This window comes from Nematolebias whitei, chromosome 14, assembly GCF_014905685.2.
Source record: "Nematolebias whitei isolate Nwh7 chromosome 14, NemWhi1, whole genome shotgun sequence".
In the NCBI taxonomy this organism is placed as follows: domain Eukaryota; kingdom Metazoa; phylum Chordata; class Actinopteri; order Cyprinodontiformes; family Rivulidae; genus Nematolebias; species Nematolebias whitei.
Genome location: NC_056511.1, coordinates 18377877 through 18398122, shown reverse-complemented (window position 1 = coordinate 18398122; position 20246 = coordinate 18377877). Strand labels below are relative to the sequence as shown.

At 40.2% G+C, this 20246-nt stretch overlaps 1 protein-coding gene across 1 annotated transcript in view; it reads right to left on the bottom strand.

Annotated features, from left to right (window-relative positions):
* Positions 1-19472, bottom strand: part of rxfp2a (relaxin family peptide receptor 2a) — a 122267-nt gene extending 102795 nt beyond the window's left edge. Inside the window, exon 1 of the mRNA XM_037687368.1 lies at positions 19383-19472. Coding sequence (XP_037543296.1) covers positions 19383-19470 — 88 coding nt within the window. The 5' untranslated portion in view covers positions 19471-19472. The remainder of the gene's footprint in view (positions 1-19382) is intronic.
* Positions 19473-20246: the final 774 nt, after the last annotated feature.

Sequence of the window (20246 nt, the reverse complement as noted above, 5' to 3'; positions counted from 1 at the left end):
TGAAATGGCCAGACTGCAGTCCAGATTTTTCACCTATAGAGAACATTTGGCGCATCATAAAGAGGAAGGTGCGACAAAAGTAGGCCCAAAACAATTGAAAAGTTAGAGGCCTGTATTAGACATGAATGGGAGAGCATTCCTATTTCTAAACTTGAGAAACTGGTCTCCTCTGTCCCCAGACGTCTGTTGAGTGTTGTAAGAAGAAGGGGGGATGCCACACAGTGATAAAAATGGACTTGTCCCAACTTTTTTGGGATTTGTTGACGCCATGAAATTTGGAAACAACCGATTTTTCACTTAAAATGATACATTCTGGGAGCACGGTGGCGCAACTGGTAGAGCTGCTGCCTCTCAGTGAGCAGGTCCTTGGTTCAAACCCCGGTCCAGGGGCCTTTCTGGGTGGAGTTTGCATGTTCTCTCCGTGCATGTGTGGGTTTTCTCCGGGTGCTCCTGTTTCCTCCCACAGACCAAAAACATGCATGTTAGGCTGATTGGTAACTCTAAATTGTCCCTAGGTGTGAGTGAGAGAATGAATGGTTGTTTGTCTCGTTTGTCTCTATGTGGCCCTGTGATGGACTTGCGACCCATCCAGGGTGTACCCCGCCCCTCGCACAGTGATTGCTGGACATGGGCACCGGCGACCCCAGTGACCCAAAATGGAATAAGCGAGTAAAGATAATGGATGGATGGATGGATGGATGATACATTCTCTCAGTTTAAACTTTTGATCTGTGATTTGTGTTCTATTCTGAATAAAATATTGGATGTTGGCACCTCCACATCATTGCATTCAGTTATTATTGACAATTTGTTTAGTGTCCCAACTTTTTTGGAATCCGGTTTGTAAATCCTGCCCCCATCATGCTGAGTATATGGATCATAAACTACACCTAGATCAGAATGAGAAGTTTGGCATGTTCGGCGTGATCCATGTTTTGGCTGTGGATGGGTAGAGCAACAAAACTGTTTAAAATGCCACCATGCCACTAAAAAAACAACCTGGTGATCTTTGAGGAAGTTTACACTATTGTTGTGTATATGTACAATAGCTGTACTAGTTTGACACATTTGATAGAAATATCAAAATCAAATAAGTGCGCAGGACAGTTTTCCAAAGTTAATTTTTTGATGTGAGGTTAAAGTAAAAAATGCAGAAAACAATGATGTATTGTATTTTTTGAATCCCACATAAAAATGAATAAAGAAATGATGTCTTTTTTCATCTTTTGATTTTTGATTCTCAATGAAAAAACAATTGAACAAAAAAAAAACAATTGAACGAAAGGTACACTGACCAGACATGTTGGTAACAGATGGCAAAAACATTACCGCATTGCCTCCCCGCTCCCAACAGTGGGCTATGACAAAAACATAAACAAAACATGGGATTTGGACAACCAAACAAAAAAGAAAAAAAACAAGAGTGTGATAAAATATGTTATAAATATATATGTTGAGGGGCAGCACGGTGGCGCAACTGGTAGAGCTGCTGCCTCTCAGCGAGCAGGTCCCTGGTTCAAACCCCGGTCCAGGGGCCTTTCTGGGTGGAGTTTGCATGTTCTCTCCGTGCATGTGTGGGTTTTCTCCGGGTACTCCGGTTTCCTCCCACAGTCCAAAAACATGCATGTTAAGCTGATTGGTAACTCTAAATTGTCCCTAGGTGTGAGTGAGAGAGTGAATGGTTGTTTTTCTCGTTTGTCTCTGTGTGGCCCTGTGATGGACTTGCGACCCGTCCAGGGTGTACCCCGCCCCTCGCACAGTGATTGCTGGACATGGGCACCGGCGACCCCTGTGACCCAAAATGGAATAAGCGGGTAAAGATAATGGATGGATGGATATATATGTTGAGTGTAATAAAATCATCTTCTTTTGGTATTTCACTCTTCAGGGGTTGCCACAGCGAGTCATCTTCCATCTCATTCTGTCCTCTGCATCCTCTGTCCTCACTCCAACTACCTCCATGTCCTCTCTAACTGCATCCACATATCTCCTTTGTTTTTTTCCTGGCAGCTGCATTTCTAACATCCTTCTACAAATATACCCACTGTCCCTCCTCTGGACATGTCCAAACCATCCCAGTCTGGTCTCTCTAACTATTTCCCAGTTGTTCAACCTGTCCTGTACCTCTGATGATCTCATTCCTAATCTTTCCATCCTTGTCACTCCTAAGGAGAACCTCAACATCTTCATTTCTGCTACTTCCAGTTCTTTCTCCTGTCTTTTTGTAAATGCCACTGTCTCCAGACCATACAACATGGCTGGTCTCACCACTGTCTTGTAAACTTTTCCTTTGACCTTAGCTGACATCCTTTTGTCACAAATCACTCCTGAAACTTTTCTCCATCCACTCCATCCTGCTTGGACTCTCTTTTTCACTTTACCACATTTCCCATTTTCTTGGATAGTAGACCCCAAGTACTTGAAGTCCTGCACCCTTGTGACCTCTGCTCCTTGTAGCCTCACTGTTCCACCGGCCTCCCTCTCATTCACACACATGTACTATGTCTAACTACAGCTGACTTTCATTCCTATTCCTTCAAGTGCATACCTCCACCTCTCCAAGTGCTCTTCCACCTGTTCTCTGTTCTCACCACAGATCACAATGTCATCTGCAAACATCATAGTCCACGGAGATTCCTGCCTGACCTCGTCTGTTAGTCAGTCCATCAACAGAGCAAACAAGGAGCTCAGAGCCGATCCTTGATGCACCTCTACCTTGAAGCTATCTGTCACTCCTACAGCACATCTCACCACTGTCTTGCTGTCCTCATACATGTTCTGTACCAGTCTTACATACTTCTCTGCCACTTCAGATAGTTGTCTCAATAACAAATTCTGCTGGGCGATTAATTGTCTCAGAAATTATTGTGATAAACGATAATATTGTTTGAAATTTGACCATAATTAATAATAATTAGTAGTTAGTCGGCAGCACGGTGGCGCAACTGGTAGAGCTGCTGCCTCTCAGCGAGCAGGTCCTTGGTTCAAATCCCGGTCCAGGGGCCTTCTGGGTGGAGTTTGCATGTTCTCTCCATGCATGCGTGGGTTTTCTCCGGGTACTCCGGTTTCCTCCCACAGACCAAAAACATGCATGTTAGGCTGATTGGTAACTCTGAATTGTCCCTAGGTGTGAGTGAGAGAGTGAATGGTTGTTTGTCTCGTTTGTCTCTATGTGTCCCTGTGATGGACTTGCGACCCGTCCAGGGTGTCCCCCGCCCCTCGCACAGTGATTGCTGGACATGGGCACCAGCGACCCCCGTGACCCAAAATGGAATAAGCGGGTAAAGATAATGGATGGATGGATGGATGGATAGTAGTTAGTCAAAAAATAAGATAATTAATAGATAATTTTCATTTATCATGAGATTAATTGATGTATTGTTTATCACGACAGGCCTGACTCCAGATTTCCTTATGCAATAACATTTCCCCAGCAAACCTAGTGGCTGGTTTGCTGAGTGTAATAAAAATGGCCTTAAAGTATCACCTGTTTTCAGCAACACTGAGACTGTAGAAGAATCCTGTGTGATGCTTCTATTTTGAGGATATACTAAAAATATATACTCCAAAAAAATGGAGGCTTTGGATGGGCACGTATGGTGTAATAGCATGGGGAGGTGTAATTTGAACACAACATTCATCAAACTCTGCTGTTACATGAAAATGTGAACACAAATGGAAACAATTCAAATGAAACTCGTGCAAATGACAAAATTTAATATTGTTATTTTTGAGGAAAAGGTCATTTGTTGGAATACTGTGCTCTATGTGAAACTTTCCAATTAATAAATCACCGCCTATGAATTTTCTGGTGCTTAAGGCTACAAATCAAGATGTGAACATAAACAGTCAAGACAATATATATGAAAAATAATTTTTTACAATTTATGAAAACGGCATGTTACTGAACTGAGCGTTCTTTTATACCTTCGTGTCATTTTTAAGCCCCTCCAGACATTCTGCCACCGGAACTACGCCAGTAAAACTGATGCCACACCACAATGTCTCAACTTGCAAAACCTGACATTTTAGTGACGTTTTTACACTCAACATTCACTCATTTTAACTGCTGTTTTCAGTCCTGAACAGAACCTGGAGTGAACATCTATTTATTTAAGGTTTTTTTATGCTGTGATACGAGTGATGTAATAGGTAAATGTCTGTCTGGTAGTTGGCACGGAACAAAAAATTCACAATGAGTTTTTGTAGGCATGTTTTGCGGGTAAAAGCTGCTTGCTGCTTTATTTTCTGTTTTGCCCTCACCCTGGTGAGAGCAGTGAAAGCAGAAATGAAACTACAAACGGCTTGAAGCTGGAACTAAATCCACAGCTCTGTTATCAATGGCATTATCTTTATAAAAAATAATTTATTTGATATTGTCATAATGTGTTTCCATAATGTTTTTGCATATTCAAAGATTTAAGGTTCTTTGTTTGTCATACGTACCACATGTGGTAAATGTGGTGGAACAAAATTGTGTACACTGGGTCCCAATAACATCCAACAAAAGTATTAAAATGTAAAAAAAAACAGTAATAAGATCTAAGATATGAACTAAGAAAAAGGTTAACTACAAACAAACTAAGCACTAGTAGCATAAAAACAATACGCCGAACAGCAGCATGAACATGAGTCAGTGTGAGCAGATGAGTACGAATGAACACAGCAAGATGAAACAGATCAGCAGCAACATGATTTGATTTTGCACAGTGATTATTCTGGTTAGAGATTCATGAGCCTAACAGCTTCAGGGTAGAAGCTGTTCCTCAGTCTAGTGTAGTGGTTCTACACTTAATGCTCCTCAACCTCCTTCCTGAGGGGAGCAAGGCAAAAAGTGTGTGTGCTGGGTGAGTGGGATCCTTCATGATGCAGGTGGCCCTCTTCCTGCATCTGAAGGTGTAGATGTCTGTGATGGTGGGGAGGCTGACTCCAACAGACGTCTGTACAGCCTTCACCACTCTCTGCAAAACTTTTCTTTCTGCAGCTGTGCAGCCTCCATGCCACACGTTGATGCTGGAGCACAGGATGCTCTCCACTGCACACCTGTAGAAGGAGGTGAGGACTGATCTTCCCAGACCAGCTTGTCTCAGCCGCCTGAGGAAGTAGAGTCTCTGATGAGCTTTCTTGATCAGGCTGGTGGTGTTGTTGCCCCAGCTGAGGTTGTCATTCAGGTCCACACCCAAGTACTTGTAGCTGGAGACCACTTCCACCGCAGATCCTCCTATGTTCGGGGGGGTAGGTGTGTTTGTTCCTTCTGAAGTCCATGGCCATCTCCTTCATCTTCTTCACATTGATATGAAGGTTGCTCTTCCTGCATCATCTCTCCAGGTGTTCCACCTCTTGCCTGTAGCTGGACTCATCGTTGTTTGTGATGCATCCCACCACCGCTGTATCATCTGCAAACTTTACAATATGACAGCCTGGATGGGTAGGTGCAGTCATACGTGAACAGAGTGAACAGGAGAGGGCTCAGCACACAGCCCTGAGGGGATGTGTCTTTGTGTGCTCACGTGTTAAAAAATAAAAATAAAAAAGAAATTGGAAAAAAAAATCTCATAAACCCTCAACAAATTTTATTGGAACTCAGAAAGTAATCACTGGATGTTCATCTACATCTGATTAATTTTTAGAGTTTATCAGGTTCAAAAAGTCTGCCACAGCAAAATGACCTTGAGAAACACAAAAATGTCTAAAAGTCAGTTCATTTTAAAGATTATGAACTCATACTTAGTGTGGTAGTAGCTGAACCTCATTTACAACACATATTTGAAATGTTAACAGATTGTGCAAGATCTTCGATGAAATTTTGGATAATAATAATCTAGTCTCAACTCTTGTCTATTGGCCAAATAAGTCATGAGCCACTGGATATATTTAATGAAACATTTAGTAAATAATCATTGGTTTTACCTCTACAACCATTTATAACATTTATAATGCACTAAATTTAAGATGGCTGCCACAGCCAGCACATAATAAAAATACAACAACAAAAAAAGTAAATTTTACAGACTAAATACATCTAAGTGAGATACAATTACTTAATCATATTGCACTTGATAAACTACAAAAGGTACAAGGACAGATTCACACACTCCCACAATAAACATTAAAATAGAAACTACATTAAAAAAACAAGAGCTAAAGTGAGAGGTGAGCTAATCTGAGAGATGGGGACAAAGTGGCTTCAAACGGACTAAGATTCAGTAAATGAGGAAAAGGCCGATGATAAACATGAAGGGATTTGTGAGTGAGAAAAGGGATTTTGTAATGGATCACACCAAACCTAATTGGAAGGCAGTGAAGTTGAATAAAAGTTGGAGAGAAGTGGTGCCAGGGTTTGCACAGAAACCTGGCAGAAGAGTTTAAGACACATCAGAGCCTTTTCAAGACTTCACCAGATGCCACAAACAAGCCTTACTGTAACTGCAGTAGATGGAAGGTGAGGAAGTCTGGCATGAAAGTTTCTGCAACAGAGTCAGCGAGCGACAGCTTAAATCCAAGTCTTTGAGATAAGCAAACTACGGCTTTGGTGACAGACTAAATTTGAAAATCAAAGGCAAGAGTGAAGTTCATGAGAATGGCTAAATGTTAAGAGAATGTAAATTTAGAAAAGGGTTATCTAGGACTGAGAGAAATTAAGAGGAATGAAAGTCAGCCATAGTAAGACAGAGTACATGTGCGTGAATGAGAGGGAGACCGGTGGAACAGTGAGGCTACAAGGAGCAGAGGTCACATAGGTGCAGAACTTCAAGTACTTGGGGTCCACTGTCCAGGAAAATGGGGAGTGTGGTAAAGAAGTGAAAGAAGAGAGTCCAGGCAGGATGGAGTGGATGGAGAAAAGTTTCAGGAGTGATTTGTGACAAAAGGGTGTCAGCAAAGCTCAAAGGAAAAGTTTACAAGACAGTAGTGAGACCAGCTATGTTGTATGGTCTGGAGACAGTGGCATTGAAAAAAAGACAGGAGAAAGAACTGGAAGTGGCAGAAATGAAGATGTTGAGGTTCTCCTTAGGAGTGAGAAGGATGGATAAGATTAGGAATGAGATCATCAGAGGTACAGCACAGGTTGAACAACTGGGAGACAAAGTTAGAGAGGACAGACTGAGATGGTTTGGACATGTCCAGAGGAGGGACAGTGGGTATATTGGTAGAAGGATGTTAGAAATGCAGCTGCCAGGAAAAAGACAAAGAGGAGATATATGGATGCAGTTAGAGAGGACATGGAGGTAGTTGGAGTGAGGACAGAGGATGCAGAGGACAGAGGGAGATGGAGGAGGACGACTCGCTGTGGCGACTCCCAAAGAGGGAAAAGCTGAAAGAAGAAGATGAAGGACTGAGAGAAATCATAATAGTCTGATTTATAAAAATGAGTAAAATAAACAAACATTTACTTTTAGCAATAACTCCAAACTAAAACAAAACAGCTCTGAATAACACCTGTGATACAATAACCTAAAGTGATGTTCTCAAAGACAGAGTTGCACAAAATATCAAAGATTTATTGGTATTGTAATATCAGTGTGGCCAACATCAATACTGCAAAGGACTGAAATAAACCCCAGACCGTTACATTCCAGGTGCTGTATATTTTTTGCTCTGCACCAATTTGACCAGTGGGATAGACTCTCACTTGCCTTGATGCCCAGAGCCACTTTAAATGATAGTGGCCACAGAAAATGTGCTGTGGGATGACACAGCAAAAAGAGAAGCTTGAGGAAAATGTGAGTTATTGCAATGCGTACCACCACTGAAACGTTTACTGGTAACATCACAGTCATGCGTTTATTCAATGCTGTGCAGCCTTACTCAAAGAGTATGCTGTGAAGAGGATGCTGTTTGGTCTAATATTTAGTCAAAAAGAAAATTCCAGAAATACAAGAGTACAAACCTTTGATTCCACGGGGAAATACTCTGTTGATTATCTATTTTTAATCATTTCTACATTGGGTCATGGTCCAGCTTCTAGAATAAGTTCAATAAAGATAGGTAGCTTTTTGGCCACACCGTACTAAGTAACAAACTGATCCAAGCAAATAACTTGAATGGCAATTATTTATTTCCTAATCCATTATGTAACGAGTACCTGTGCTTGGATGGGATAGAAAACTGATTTAGCTCCATGCTTAGTGCACCTGTCCTGATGTTTTTGGTTCTTTAATGCCCACCGCTGGAGATGATGATGCTTTTTGCCTGTGTATGTGTGTTTGTTCGTCTGCAAAGTATCCCATGTGGAGTGATTTTAATGAAACTTTCAGAAAGTAGTTGATGAATGTACATTGTCAAATCACTGACTTTTGGTCACCTAATTCAATATTGCTATCACAGCTGACTGAAGAAAATAAAAATACCTTCAACTCAGCTAATTTTCCTTATATTCATCTACAATTTGGTGTGGTAGTAGCCGAGCCTTGTCTTCAACATGTCCTTTGAGCTTAACAAATTGACAAGATCTGTCCCTGCATCTGTTTTATGTATATTTGTTTGTTTTCCCTTTTCTGCTTATTCTGCTCCTTGTTGTCATTCTGTCGTTTTTGACTCTGTGTTTTCTGTCACTCTCCACTCGCTCCTCAATCTGTCTCTCCAGTCTTAATCATCCACACCAGTTAGCAATTAGTATTATCGTTGGTGCACTCCCTCTCTCCCTCAGCCTTACTTAAACCTTTTCTCTTCACTACTCCATCATCCGGTCATTGTTCTGTTTTGCACAGACGACTCAGTCCTCCTCTGTTCCTGTCTGTCTGATATGTCTGTATGATCTATCTGAGCCCGTTACCTGATGTCCTGTCCCGTACCTGCTCGCCTGATGTTAATTCTGTTCAGTTTATGCTCATCCTGCACTTGAGTAAGTTTTTTGCTGCCTCGCCAGCCCTTTTGTTTTGTTGTTTAAATAAAAAAAAAAAATTTAAACTCCTGTCTCGCTCACTTGCTTGCCAATGGGTCTAAAACACTAGGATTGTGTCATAAATTGTACAATATTTTTGCCTCAAGCCTTGGCATTAACTGTGGGATAATTTTTAGAAAATCATTCAACAACTGATTAACCTCAAACAACCCAAGCCAACAAAAAATGGTTATAACTAAATCAAAGTTAAAGATATTGAGCTAAAATGCATACCTGCAAACTCTGAAGGGATGGAAAAAGTGACAAACCTAGCACCTGTAGTGGTAGGAAGGGGGCACCCCGGCACACCTGGAAGATTTTGGGATTTGTAATAGCCATTTACTAACACATCCTAATTTAATTAGGACATACATAGGAAAGATGGATAGTTAACAAAAAAAATAAATAATAAACAAGCAACAGCAAGCCAACCAGAGAAACCAAATATAGCAAGAGTATTTTGTTAATAGCAAAAATAATTTTTTTTTTTTGCCTGGACAAGCCTTTCAAGGGCCTGCTCCGCTGCTTGTCCATGTGCCTCTTTGTGCCTATTGACATCAAAAGCATTTGTAATGTAGGGGGCAAACACTGGTGATAGTGGTGGTGGTGGGGGGGAGGCTCTGAGGGTCCTCCCCGAGAAATGTTTAAATAAAGTAGATGCCATTTCCTGCATTCTGGTGTACTTTAACAGGTTGTTAAACATCTACATTTACATAAACACTTGATTTAATAACTATCTTAGAGACAGATTCCTCGTTCAACTAGCCCATGTATGCATTATCCTGTTTTTAAACTCACTCCTATGGCTAAGATAATGAAATTAATGTTTCACAATTTATCACAATGACTTAAGGGGTGCACTTTTATTTTGCTTATTTTTGATTTAGTTTTATTTGTAACACAACATGCCATTGTGATAAGCAATGGTGACACTGAACTGCATGTTTAAAAATAAGAATATTAACTTTACCGGGTGCAACATGTGCAATTATGAAAACCACCAACAATGAATTTAGGGGGGCATTTTATTTTTCCCTGATTTAGTGACAGACCTACTCATAACAGAAAATGATAAGGCATCATGCAGCCTTCACAACACAAAAATACACTGGGCATGACAACAGTGACACACACACAAAACTTTTTAGAGTCAGAGTTTCTTTATTGTCGTTCACACCACATGTGGTACATGTGGTGAAACGAAATTATGTACACAGGGTCCCAGTTACATCCAACAATAAAAATGTTAGTCAGTTTTGTCAAACTGCATGTAATTATAATTAAATTATTAAAATAAAATAGGTTTACATGTTCCTTCCTACCTTGGTGCCATCACAATTTCTATCACTTCATAACTTTTATTCCCCTTTCCTTCACAATCCACTTGGAATAACATCCATCTCCCTTCTCCCATTGTTTTCCTTTCCACTATTCCTTCCCCATCACTGATTTTACAAATTTTACTTTCCAGAAAACTTGTGTTACTTGGCTTCTTTCTCTCTAACATGTTATTTCTCCTTCAAGATATTCTCTGTAACACCATCAGATGGACTTTTCACATCTTGGGGCAAAATCTTATTCTAAGATGCCCTGTGTATGTGGTAGACAGCTACATTGAAGTTGCACTAAGACGTAGCGCTCCACTTCTCTCATGCATCCTACACCACCACCACTGGTCAACAACTGCCTGGCAGTGCCCCTGTCATGCCACCCACACTAACGTAGTGGTAAGGTAGCATGCAATGCCGAGGTGTCTCCCCCTCCTTTCCCCCCATCCCGTCGACAAAAAGGAGGACCTTGCTAAGCCAAGTGACCAAGAGGAAACACCGTTTCTTAAAGGGAAATTATACCATCTACTAAACCTCTGACACCACCACCCAAAAAAAACTCTTCTGATCTACATGAGTCATCTAAATTATATGTTTTAGTTTGAAATCTGCAAATTTCATTGAAAAGCGACAAGTTTGCAGGTATGAAAATGTGGTGGTAGTAGCTGACAGTCATTCACAACCCAAACTCTAGCACTACAGATCATGCAGGATATTGCAATAAAACATAAAAAAATGAACATAATGCCATTTATAAGGTTTAAGCAAGACAGCTATAACTTCATTCCTTATCATAAGATGATTTTAGTCAAACTCTAACATGAAAGACTGTAGGCGATATCCATTCCTTCAGGAAGTGTCAAGTTATGTATTTTTTTTTTTTTTTTCTATTTTGTTGTTACGCCTATAATTATTTTTTTCTTTTGGTTCAATAAACCTCCTTTGAAGTTCAATTGAGTTTCAATAGAGGTTTGTTTTTGGGCTTTGACAAACCTGACTGTCGTGTTCATTATTTTGTAATGTATTCAGGAACAAGGAGTCTGTGAGACAGTTCAAAAGACTAATCTTGACTGGTTAAAGCTGACTTTCATGAGTTCCAACATCCAAGTCAAACAACCTGAACAGCTACATTCTTACCTTTGTTCTCTGTTGTTTTATCTTTTTATAAGACTTTTTCCTCACCAACTACCTGTCAGTCAGATTCTCCAAATGACTTTTTAAACCAAGGGTTACAGAGATTCCCAGTCATGGAACAACTTTGTGAGTCTAAAGGGTACTGCTTCGTAACAAGTTTAGAAATCCTGGCATCACGGAGCTCAGATATGAACCTCCAAAACAGGCTGCCTGTAAGATCTGGTTGTGGGCGGCTGTGGCTGAGTGGTTAGAGCAGTCGTCCTCCAATGCGAGAGTTGGGGGTTCGAATCCACAAGCAGTCACATGCCAAAGTGTCCCTGGGCAAGACACTGAACCCCTCATAGCCTCTGATGTGTGTCCCATCAGTGTATGAATGTGAGCTAAAGCACTGATTAGTCTCTTTAGAATGATTTGTTCAATTAGCTTTGTAGATCTAGTAGAGTGTTGTATGAAAGGGTAAATGAGGACACAGATTGTAGGGTAAAGCGCTTTGAGTATCTTGAAATAAGATAGAAAGGCGCTATATAAGTACAGTCCATTTACCATTTGAAAATTAAACACTCAACATAAAAGTGCTGCCAATCACATTGAATGACAAGCAATTATTTTCCCAAACACAGAGAGAACGTCCAATTCTTCACCACCATGCTCGAACAGAGCCCCCAAATCCATAAATTTCTTTTAATTATTGTGAGTGGTGTCAGCAGGAGGCGTGACACAGAACAAACAAAGAAGAGCAAATTACTCGTAAAAAAGGTCACTGATCTGAACACAATCCAGTGAAAAGAACACTGAAAGGGGGGCAGAGAGGAATGTGACTGAGACCAGAACAGGCTGTGAAGCAAAAAAACAACAACTTTAAAACCCTGAGCTGCCCAAATATTACAGAATTACACAAAATCATGAACAATACTGAACAATGCACAGTTATATTTCTGGTTTTATCTCTGTGTCCTTGTTTTATGAGTACAAAAATACATCTGTTCATCTTCACAGAAAACCCACACAACACATGATCAAATTAGCTTCTGTTTACAAGACCAACATGGCATCTGTGAGAGTCTAGTACTGCAGTTAACATTCTAAAACTGTGATGATGTAAAAGCACAGAATGCAAAATGACTCGTATCAGTAATAATCAGAGTCACCTGTCAGGAGCAGCGCAAAGTAGCGGCAAGTTTCACACAAGCAGCCTCGTTGATAATCAGGTGCCCTTAACGTGACAAGGCTCCTTTCTGTTAGCAACAGCAGAGGCTTTGTAAGTTTAAACTTGTTTACTTGTTCAGGTAAATGACTCAGATGGGTAAATAAGCTTATTTGTAGCAATTTTGATTTTGGTAACTAAACCCCTGCATGAATCCTGGGAATGTGATTTTCCCACCACTGGAGGTTTTTATTCAAGACATTCATGAGTGAAAGTTTTTATGGTTTATCAGATAGCACACATAAATTGTAAGAAAGGAAAAGTGAATCAAATGAGAGCCCGTTTCTGTAAACAAGGCATCTTTGTTAGCACTTATGTTTATTCCTCTGCAGTTTTAGACAGTGGGTTGGAGTGTTTCCCCAGTTAACTTGCCATGGTGGGGTGCTCATCTCATCCATGATTTTTGTTGACAGGGAGGATGGAAACATGTCTGAGCGCAGCTTTTTGGGGGGGGGGGGGGGGTGTTAAGCATGAGGGAAGAGGCGCCTTTAGCTTTTTAGCTAGAGCACCTGTATTGCGCGCTGCTAGCGCTTAGTGTGACACGTTTGAGTTGTGCACTGTTTATACAGACAGTTTTTGAGTGTGTGTGGGCGGGGTGTTCAGCTTGAGAGAAGAGGCAGCATGAGCGCTGCCTTTAGCTTTTTAGCTATAGAGCCTGTATTTCGCGCTGCTAGCTTAGTGCTATGTCAGTGCCGGGTGGGGGTGGGGGGGGCAAGTTCAGTTTGGTAGGTGGGGTGCTCAGTTTTGTTAATGGGGTGGGGCACCCCGCTTGTATAATGGTAGGGGAAACACTGGGTTGGAAATGTAGACAAAAATATCCCACACAGATAAAATTTTATTATTTTATTTTTTACAAATAGGATGGCAAAAAATTAACAAAAACAGCTAGATTATAACGTGAATGTAGAAAACTAAAAACAGGAACATGTCTGCATTAGTCCTTGCCAGGAGTCCAACAGATTCTTAAAGCCACTTAGAGAGGTCAAGGTCGAGAGCTTCAAATCTTTTTGTAAGATATTCCAGGAAACAGGAGCGGAGTAGGAGAAGGCCCTTTTGTCAAGTTCAGTCTGCACTGAGGGAACACTGCAGGTAATAATGTCCTGAGAGCGCACGCTGTAGCTGCACTCATGCAGAGACATGTAGGAGGTGATGTATGAAGGCAGCAGATCAAGAAGTGATTTAAAGATGAAAATGTACCAGTGAGAGAAGTTAATGGTGACCAGTTAACCAGTAAATACAGTGTGCAGTGGTGGGTACGATAATCACAGCCAGTTATGAATCTTAGTGCACCATGATAGACAGCATCCAACATCTGCAGGGTTCTTGTAGGAGCGTTCATGTAAATAACGTCACCGTAATCAACTGGAGGGAAGGGAGGTCACAGATACAAGGCATTTCCTAGCATTCAGGGTTAGACAGGATCTGTTTCTTAAAAAGAAACCCAGTTTAGCTTTCAGTTTCTTTACTAGGTTTTCCACATGGACCTTAAAAGAGAGATGCGAGTCGACCAAGATACCCAAATATTTATAGGAATCAACAAACTCAATGGGGACATGAAATACATGGTTTGTCAGTTATTTTATTTGTGTGAATGCTGAACCAGCCTTCACACTACAGTCATCCTGTTACGCTTTATGTTATATCTTCTCTTTCATCTTTTTTCAAACATGTACCTACCTCTGCATACTTTCAATCATTTAAATTTGAACACCTGCAGAGCTGGTGCAGGAAGAACAACCTTCACATCAATGTGAAGAAGACGAAGGAGATGGTCGTGGATATCAGACGGAACAAACAAACCTCCGCCCCCCCACCAATATAGGAGGATCTGCGATGGAAGTGGTCTCCAGCTACAAGTACTTGGGTGCAGGAATGTGCGATATGGCATAAATTCATATCACGATATGTTTTGTGAAGGGTGGCGATAACGATATATATCGCAATATGTTTTTGGTATAAAACTTGCAATAGGAATTTTAAAAAGCATAGGGTGTCCTTTTGCCATCATTTATTTTTAATTAAGAAAATTCCACTACTAGGTCCAGAGAGTTTTTAAATAATAAACAAAGTATTAGGCTTCTTTCTTGAAGTGCAAAACAGTGCAAAAGATATCAAATGCAGTTTTAGCCATATGTTTGAAACAAAATAATATGTTGTTAACTCTTAACAGTTTCCAGTCGTCTCACTTAAGAAATGAACAACATAGCAGCATTTTACACTGAAACACTTCACCCTCCAAACCTCTAGTGGGCGCCTCCTTCCGCTTAAAGGAGAGCTGACACAAAATGAGTCTGTGCCTTTGATCAGAGGGTCTCGCAGTAAAATCACATAACACAGCGTTCTTTTCACAGATCAGAGAGCAGCTTTCTCCAAAGCTGACCAATGCTTACTTTAACTTTCGACGGAAAAAAAAAAAAAAACTTTTAGTCCCCCATCCAGAGGACTTCCTCAGCCTGCCAACCAGATCTGTCCCACAGGTAGCCTTCACTGTTGTGTTTCAAGCAAACGTCCAGTTGGAATCTCAAAAGTAGGTTTTTAAGATGTGCAAAGCACACCCATCCAAATCAGTCAATCTTCATGTACAACAATCAAATGTTTTAGGCCAGATGGCCAACTTGCTACTCACAGGAACAGCCTGAGGACAACCAAGGCCAAAGTGGTTCAGAAAAAGGGTTGTAAGCTCAATCATCCCAGTAGAGAACAACAAAAAATGTTAAATTGTGTCATCTGGACCAGTTTCTTTAAGTGAGAAACGTTTCGTCCCCCATCCAGAGGACTTCCTCAGTCTATGGCCTGCCAACCAGATCTGTCCCATAGGTGTAGCCTTCACTGCTGTGTTTCAAGTTAACCTCCTGTTGGAATCTCAAAAGTAGGCTTTTAACACCTGCAAAGCACACCCATTTTTTTAATATAAGTTAGCTAGTTTTAGCTGAAAATAAACAAATAAAAACAAACAAAATGCACTTTTTAACCAACAACTGCTACTGGTTCAGGTGAGTCAAAACTGTCCCTGCCGTTACTCTCCATCCTGAGACGAAAACATGTTGAGTGGAACTGGTGTCACAGCAACTCCCTCCCTTAAAAATCCCCTGCAAATTAATGTGTTTGTGAGACAGTCAGAAAGCACTTCCATCAGGGTGCTCACATTCACCTATCTGTGTCTCCTGAATCGTTAATACAAAGCTCTTCTGCCTGCACGCTGAGGATGTTTCAATTACAAAGAGAGCATGGCAAAGCCCCCACCTACACAGGGAAGATTATACTGTACAGTAGATATTATTAAGTACACCAGCCTTTCGAATGTCTTCTTGAGCCATGAAGATGTGAATAAATTTGACACAGAACCTCTCTGAGGCATAACATCTACTGTATACACGACGACAACGGCAAATAAGTCATGGAAGCTGACATCATGCAGCATCTGTGGCACACCACCCGAGGGTGTCTGCACTGCATCCTGATACTGTGTCCTCAACATCTGTCAGTTTTGGTAAATAATACCAGATTTGCCAATATTCAAGAACAGATTATAGGTCCCAGAATGGAGCAGGGTATAGGCCCTGCAATATGTTCAAGTTTCCAAATCTGCCAGTGATGGTCTTTAAATAAATTGTGCCAGTCTCTCTCAGAACAGCAGTAAAATCTGAAGTTATTAAAACAAAGGGGAGGGAGAGACCCTTTAAATCACACCAGTGACTTCCAAAATTATCATCTTTACGGGTGGCTGAATCCCGACTCTCTCCTTTGTCTGTCCTCTATGATCGCTCCACTGGAAACTGTACATGAGCCAAGTTCCTCTGCACTCGACAGATGCATAAAATAAAAAATAAATATTGAGCAAAAGCGAAGGATCATAAGCACACCTCTACTCTTCTGGTTTTATTAGGAGCGGACTGCATTTCTCTGGCCATATTACACGAGTGTGTCTGTGGGGGAAAAATAGCTGAACTGAAATTTTTGGGGAACCTAAGATGCAGATAATGAACTTTTGACTGGTTGTTCTGGAAACTGTTATGTTTTCATTGGTGAATTCAACAATTTTTATGTCAATAAAATATACAGTATAATGGTATAATAAATAGATAAAGAGCTGCAGTAAATATCCTGATGCATGCTCAATAATCCAGTTAGAAAAATCTAAAAAAGTTAAGTCAGGTCCTCTGGACGTTCAAAAAACAAACAAAAAAAAGTGTAGAAATGTTTCGTCTTTCATCCGAAAGACTTCTTCAGTCTGAGGAGCTGTATTCAGCTCAGTCTTATAAATAGCACCTTTGTTTGTTTGTTTTTCGAACGTCCAGAGGACCTGACTTAACTTTTTTTTTAGAGGTGCAGTAAAGTGTTTTTGCAGTGTGGCTGATCTGTGCTCACATTTTTCTGTTCTCGTGTCACTTCTTGCGTGCTATTCATCAGGTTTCATCTCTTATCTCGGTCTTTTGTTTTTATCAGCAGACCTTGATTTTTTTATTTTTTGTCTTCATTGAATTTGTGTTGAAAGAAATCAAACCAAGAACTTCACAGTCATTGTGAAAATAATTCTGAACAGACTGTGTATTTAAAAAACACAATTGGGCCTGTTGCAATAAACAATAAATCAATTAATGGCATGATAAATGAAAATTATCAACCTCATTTTCATTTATTGGCTTTATCGTTTCTTCGTGTCTCTCTTTCTGCTGGACACTGGATGACAAAAACACTAAATTCCGGTGCTCTTCACTGACCCTTCCCTTTCTCTTGTCTCTTTGTGTGGCAAACGCTATGCTAAAGAGCTCAAGCCACACCAAGCGTCCGCCATTTTGAGAACCAATAAACAGGAACAAGAGACAGCCCATGTCACGTCAAGGGGCCTCCCTCCCATTTTTCTTCGACACGCTGCTCACTCCCTCACTATTCATCCTTGGATTCAGTCTTATACTGCCATCCGGTGGTCAAAAAAGTTACTACACACAAATTAACATTTCTTCTTAAATTTGACAATTACTAATTATTGTCAAATTTCAATCAATATTATCGTTTAACGCAATAACTTCTGAGACAATTAATTTGTTATCATGACAGGCCTACACACAATTTTAGGATTTGTAAGAGTGCTATGTTCACATCCAAACTGGGAAAGAGATTACGGCTACTATCGCAAAATGCTCATCCCCATAAAGAGCATTTGATGTTAAGGCTGAATCAACTTTAATGCAACTGTTTTCCAGTTTGTTTTTTATTTTACTGTACACTTTTTGTAAGCTACCTACTTCTGCAATACTTTGTGCTGTTTTAGCCACTCAAAATCAAATAATTTTGCTAGCCAAGTAGATGGGTGATACTTTTGATTTTGGTAAACTTTTACTTTTTAAAAACATTTTACTTTATTTAAAAATATTTCCACTGCAGTAGCTTGGTGGTCAGTGCCGCAGTCTTGTAATCCCGAAGTTGCTGGTTCGAGCCCAGGTTGCGTCAGGAAGGGCATCCAGCATAAAACAAATAGCCAAATCTTTCATGCAAGTTAGACGCTGTGATGACCCCTGAAGAAGGGAGTAGCCAAAAGAAACTCACTTGTAGAAACACACTAAAACCTCTTCAATTTTTTCAAACATCAGTTAAATCTGCTTTAGCAGGCTGTTTTCATGTGCTGCTTTTAGCTAGCCTTTAGTTACCGTTTACAAGCCTTTTGCTGTACTAAAAACGAGCATTTTGCTACTTTTAGCTAGCCTATTGCTATTGTAAACAATTTTGCTATACTTTTAGCTATCCTTTTGTTACTTTTTACTATCTTTTTGCTAGCTAGCCTTTTGCTATTGTAAACTAGCTACTTTTATATATAGACTTCGGCTATTGTAAACTAGTCTTTTGCTACTTTTATATAGCCTTTTGTTACTTTTCCCTTTAAGCTAGACTTTATTGTAAGTTAGTCATATTACATTTGGCATTTGATTAGTTTTTTGCTGTTTTTAGCTAGCCTTTTGACACTTTTAACTTTTGGCTATTTTATGCTAGCTTTAGTAGCTTTATGCTACTATTAGTTAGCCCTACTGCTTTGACTTTAGTCTTTTAAATAGCCTTTTGCTACATTTAAATTGCTTTTTTTTCACTTTTAACTTTTAGCTGACATTTTGCTATTTTAATCATTTAGCTGGTGTTTTGCTCCATTTAGGTTTTAGTTAGTGTTCTGCTTCTTTTATCTTTAACAACTCAGGTTTAGCTTTTTCAGTAAATTTCAGCCCAGACATTTAACACTGTGTTTACTATGTATTTTTACCACAAAAAAAGGCTACATTTCTCTATTTTTCTTTTGATTTAAATCTCTTCAATCTCTCCAAACCAACACTTTGTCAGGTTCTTCAGTCTTATGTGAGTCTATTTTAAAAGTGTAAATGAAAAAATCCCAGGTTCAGACCTGGATGACTCAGAAAGTGAACATGGCAAAAAACAAGACGTGATTTTTATTTTAAATTTCTTTACATGACAGCTTAACCTCCAACTGTCTAAGTTCAGCTCCAAGAACATCTGTTTGAATTTAACAGAATAGATTATTAATAACAATAATAATAATAATAATAATAATAATAATAATAATAATAATAACAATAATAATAATAATAATAATAATAACAACAATAATAATAATAATAATAATAATAATAATGCTTTTGGACATTTTGTGAAGACGAATATCATCATCAGAGCTGGTCATTTGAGTCTAAGCAGTTTTCTACTATAAAATGGATCAACATTCATTCATAAAAATCACTCTGAACCGGTGCAACCAGAACTTACATCAGACATGCACATTTTAATATCATTATTTTTTTTAACTAAGCCCCGTGCTTTGTTGTTTCTTTACCTTTTATGTGGGTTTGAGTCAGGTGGATGAGCAAAATGAAGACAGGTACGTCCATCATTCCGAGGCTCTGAAGTTTCCCTGCCTTCATCGTCGCGTGAGCACAACAAAAAGCTTTTCGTCCTCCTTCTCCTCGAAAAAAAATATAAATGTCGCTCGACAGATAAAACCAACCGAGCCCCGCTCCGTCCACACGACAGCAGTTTACGTGCGTGGTGAGCACGACATTTTGAGGCTCAGTAACTTCGAGGGGGAAGTTGGAACCGACGAGCGAGCAACGGTCCTCCCGCGCGCTCACATCCCGTCAGCCGTTGAAGCGGACTGAGCTCGCGCAGAGACGCTGTCCTCCCCCCCGCCCTCCCCGCAGTCACTCGCGCTGTGCCGCACGCGCAGACCCTTCATTCGGTTGAGTCCCGCTCCGCTCTCGGTGTCACCGTTTTAACTTTCAGCTCGTTTCTCATGTCGGACTAAAAACGCTCGCGGTGAGATTTAAAGCTGCTCTCCTCCTCCTCCGCACACCTGAGCTCACCTGCAGCTGCAGCCGCTGGCATCATGGCTGACAGACCAGGAGCGGGAAATCATTCAAACTTCATATTTATTTACCTTTTCCTTTTTGTAGCCGGGTTAAGGTGCTGGCAGTGACCCTGGGGCTCAACTGCAGTCTGGACTGGATGTGTCCGTCTGGTAAAATTAAAGCTCAAGCCATACTGCCTGCCGCCATTAAACTTAATTAACTTAATTAACTTTATAGATCAACTTCATTATCTGAAGGGATCAGTTCTGTTCATTAACCCTTGAACTGTCCTTTAACTTTATGACAATAACTTGACCACCCTGCTGAAAAAGACCATTTATATATATATATAT